Source organism: Primulina eburnea, chromosome 16 (assembly GCF_022965805.1).
Source record: "Primulina eburnea isolate SZY01 chromosome 16, ASM2296580v1, whole genome shotgun sequence".
Classification (NCBI taxonomy): Eukaryota; Viridiplantae; Streptophyta; class Magnoliopsida; order Lamiales; family Gesneriaceae; genus Primulina; species Primulina eburnea.
Genome location: NC_133116.1, coordinates 24,150,741 through 24,154,835, shown reverse-complemented (window position 1 = coordinate 24,154,835; position 4,095 = coordinate 24,150,741). Strand labels below are relative to the sequence as shown.

The 4,095-nt window shown below is 37.9% G+C and overlaps 1 protein-coding gene across 1 annotated transcript; it reads left to right on the top strand.

The window, feature by feature from the left end:
- The first annotated feature begins 2,750 nt into the window (after positions 1-2,750).
- Positions 2,751-3,341, top strand: LOC140816129 (secreted RxLR effector protein 161-like). The gene has a single exon (XM_073175198.1). The coding sequence runs from the start codon at positions 2,751-2,753 to the stop codon at positions 3,339-3,341; it is 591 nt and encodes a 196-aa protein (XP_073031299.1).
- The last annotated feature ends 754 nt before the right edge of the window (positions 3,342-4,095 follow it).

Below are 4,095 nucleotides of genomic sequence, written 5' to 3'. Positions count from 1 at the left end.
GGTGTCTGCTCCTACGTAACGATACACCGAACGTCTAGAAGTCTGACTATCTATCAAAATTTCCTATCTCAAATGCAATGTATAACAATCTGTAAACAAAGCATGCTCATTTCAAAAGATTTGAATATAAAGTCTATAAACAAATCATAATCATATCAGAAGATAAACAATAATCAAGTATGTGATTTTATTGGGAAACTCAAATGAGATCTGATTTGAGTTATATCTTCCCAGATATCACATGAATTATACCTTTGTCGTCCCTGTCTGACGAAGACGATGACCTGTATTCAAATCTGTCCATATCCAATCTGAAAAGACAATATCGAATACATAGTATCAATGAATAACTCCATTCACAATCTGTTCTGATCAATACTCCACTCAGTACATAATCTGATCAATATCTGAACAAAATACAATCTGATTTATTTCAACGATATTGTAATACCATCGAAATCAAATTTGAATCTGAACAATCTAATTTAACTTATGTTTCAACGGCATAACGATACTGTCTCGATACCCCGTCAGTCTAAACATCACAGATATAATATCAGACTTCGTAATCAATAACAATACCAGTCATAATCTCAATAACAATAGAATTCTGATATGAAATCTCAGTCAAATCGACTCCAAAAATCATAACAAATACATGAACAATCTGTTCTTCTGTCTGACTTCAATTATACGATATCTACGGCAGTAGAAACATCATATCTGATTCATATACAGTTCTGACAATATCATAAATTCAAAACATGTCTAAACGTAACAAAACTTACGTCCAGTTGTAGCCTGCGTTGATAGGAAAACAGTACTGAAGTCGGATTCAAAATCAGACGGACGGATTTCACGTAACAATCAATTTTTCTCTCGAAGAACCGTAAGCTTTCTTTCTCTAATTCTTTGCCTTAGTTCTGAAGGAATAATCGGATGATTGCATATATACATATACACCATGCATGTACAAAACGTGGCACACTCCTTTGTGCAGCACGTCTCGCGCTCGGGCGGACATAAAGTTCCGCCCGGGCGTGGAACTCTCGGCCCTCGCAAAATAAACAATCGCGCTCGGGCGGACATAAAGTTCCGCCCGGGCGCGAGATGCTCGGCTTTCTACCAACATTCAATGGCGCTCGGGCGGACATAAACTTCCGCCCGGGCGCCGTACCTTCGGCCCGAATCTATGCATTGCATATTCTTTGCCCAAATCTGAGTTCGGAATGGCCCGGCTATACTCACATCAATTCATAATCAATAAATCATATCAGATTACCATAATCAAATTTTCGGGCATTACATCCTGTTACACTCAAAACCGGTCCATGATCAATAAAAATCATGAAAAGACTCAATATGAGATTTGGATCGGGAAGCAACCAGAAGTTGGATACTTTCGCGTCTTTGGTTGTAAGTGTTTCATTCATATAAATGGGAATCCCCATCTCACTGCATTTGATGTAAAAGCTGACAATGGTATCTTTCTAGGATATTTAGCAGTGAGCAAAGCATACGGAGCTTATAACCAAAGAACTCTCACTATTGAAGAATCAACACATATTGTATTTGATGAATCTTCTATTTGTCATGAAAATAGTAGTAGCAGTATACATGATTTAATAAATAATCTTGATGCTACTAACCTTGAAACAAGCAGTGATGATGAGGTAGATCTGAGAAAAACAGGTGGAAACATTTCAAAAGAAAATCCAACCATTCAAGGAAAAACTTCACAGGTGAACGAACCGGAAGAAAATCAACAAATGCAAAACGTGCAAATAGAATAAGGAGCACTGGAACAAGAAGAAGAAATCACTCAACCAATCGAGCTAAATCCATATGGACTATGTCTTCAGTGGAAAAAGGATCATCCGCTGGAGTTGGTCATCGGTAACCCTACTGCTCCTCTTAGAACTAGAAATCAAATGATAAATGAATTTATGCATGCTGCGTTTGTTTCTCAGATAGAACCTAAGAAAATCGATGATGCACTACTTGAACACAAATTTGATAGAGGCCATGCAAGAGGAACTTAATTAGTTTGCAAGGAGTAAGATCTGGCATCTAGTCCCTCGGCCTAATAACACTCATGTGATTGGAACTAGGTGGGTATTTAGGAACAAAATGGATGAAAACGGTTTGATTGTAAGAAACAAAGCTAGACTAGTAGCTCAAGGTTATAGACAGGAAGAAGATATAGACTTTGATGAATCATTTGCCCCAATAGCCAGGTTAGAGGCCATTAGAATATTTTTAGCATTTGCAGCATTTAAAGATTTCAAAGTATATCAAAAGGATGTTAAATCTGCCTTCTTGAATGGATTGTTAAATGAGGAAGTTCATGTAGAATAACCACCCGGCTTTGTTAATCATACCTTCCCTGAGTATGTTTACAAACTTGACAAAGCTCTATATGGACTAAAACAATCCCCAAGAGCATGGTAAGACACTTTAACCAACTTCTTGCTTGAGCATGGTTTCACAATCGGAACTGTTGATAAAACGTTGTTTAAATTCTTAAAAAATGATCATTCACTGTTTGTGCAAATATATGTGGATGATATTATTTTCGGATCAACTAACCATAAGCTATGTGTAAGATTCTCTAAGATGATGCAGGAGAAATTTGAGATGAGCATGATTGGCGAATTAAATTACTTTTAGGACTGCAAATCAAGCAGTCCGAAAATGGTATATTTATCAATCAAGCCAAATATACTCGAGATATGCTAAAGAAATTCGGCATGGAAAATTGCTCTCCAGATTCCACCCAAATGAGTTCATCAATTAAACTGGATAAAGACGAAAGGGGAATCTCCGTGGACACAAAAATATACAGAGGGTTAATTGGTTCTTTGTTATATTTGACCGCAAGTCAATCGGATATTATGTTTGAGGTTTGTTTATGTGCACAGTTTCAAGCTAAACCTGTGCAATCCCATTTTATTGCTTCTAAATGTATCCTTAAATATCTTAAAGATAATACTGATGTGGGTCTTTGGTATCCCAAAGATTCAAGTCTCAATCTTGTAGGGTACTTAGACGCAGATTATGCCGGTTGCAAAGTCGATGGAAAAAGTACGTGCGGTTCATGTCAGTTCTTGGACGAAAGACTAATATCATGGCTTAGTAAGAAACATACGTCAATTGCTACATCAACCACTGAGGCAGAATACCTTGCGGCTGGAAGTTGCTGTGCACAGTTACTATGGATACAACAACAATTAAAAGACTATGGCATCCAAGCTACTGAATCACCCATTTTTTTGCGACAATACCAGCGCAATAGCCATCACATACAACCCCATTTTGCCCTCTCGGACAAAACATATTGACATTAGACACCATTTCATCCGAGAACACGTCATGAAGAAAGAAATACAACTTGAATATGTTCATACGGATCAACAAACGGCCGATATTTTCACAAAACCATTACCAGAGGCTATGTTTTCACATTTCCGAAATTTTCTTGGATTAATTGATTTATCTTGATATAATTATTTCTTGCGTATGTTCAGCTTATTATGCAGGAAATAAACGGAAATATAAAGAGACAGCCAGCAATAAAAAATAGGAATATTTTATTATAACATCCGGCAACGTACATCCCTAATTTCATCTTCAACCGCCCTCGACCAGCTGTCCAACCAAGCGGTCAGCCCACTGGTGGAGGTACGTAAAAATTCATCTGAGGAGGCAATCCTCCTCAGAGTCTTCTGATCTTTTAAGAGCATGAGGAGGTAGACACCATCATCAGAGAAGACGTTTGAATTATCGGTGACATAAAGAAGTCGCTGATATTTCATCAGAGTTGCCACCTCCTTAGAGGTAACAACTAGTCCTCCCTCAAGGGAGGACTGAAGCTCCTAGACCTCTGTCTAGACTGCCAGCGTCTTCTCAAATACACTATCCTCAAGAGCAGGCTTGTGGGAAGCTATCACCGATTCCATGAATGCCTTCACAAGATTTGGCTAACTTGAACTGCCTGCCTTCGCCATTCTTGATATCTATTGTTTTTATCTATGATATTTGTAAAACTAACCCCTCTACATGTATTGATAGATGAAATAACATATGAAGGGACTC

Coding starts and splice junctions, on each gene's coding strand:
- LOC140816129 (XM_073175198.1), top strand. CDS start 2,751: ATGGAAAATTGCTCTCCAGATTCCACCCAAATGAGTTCATCAATTAAA.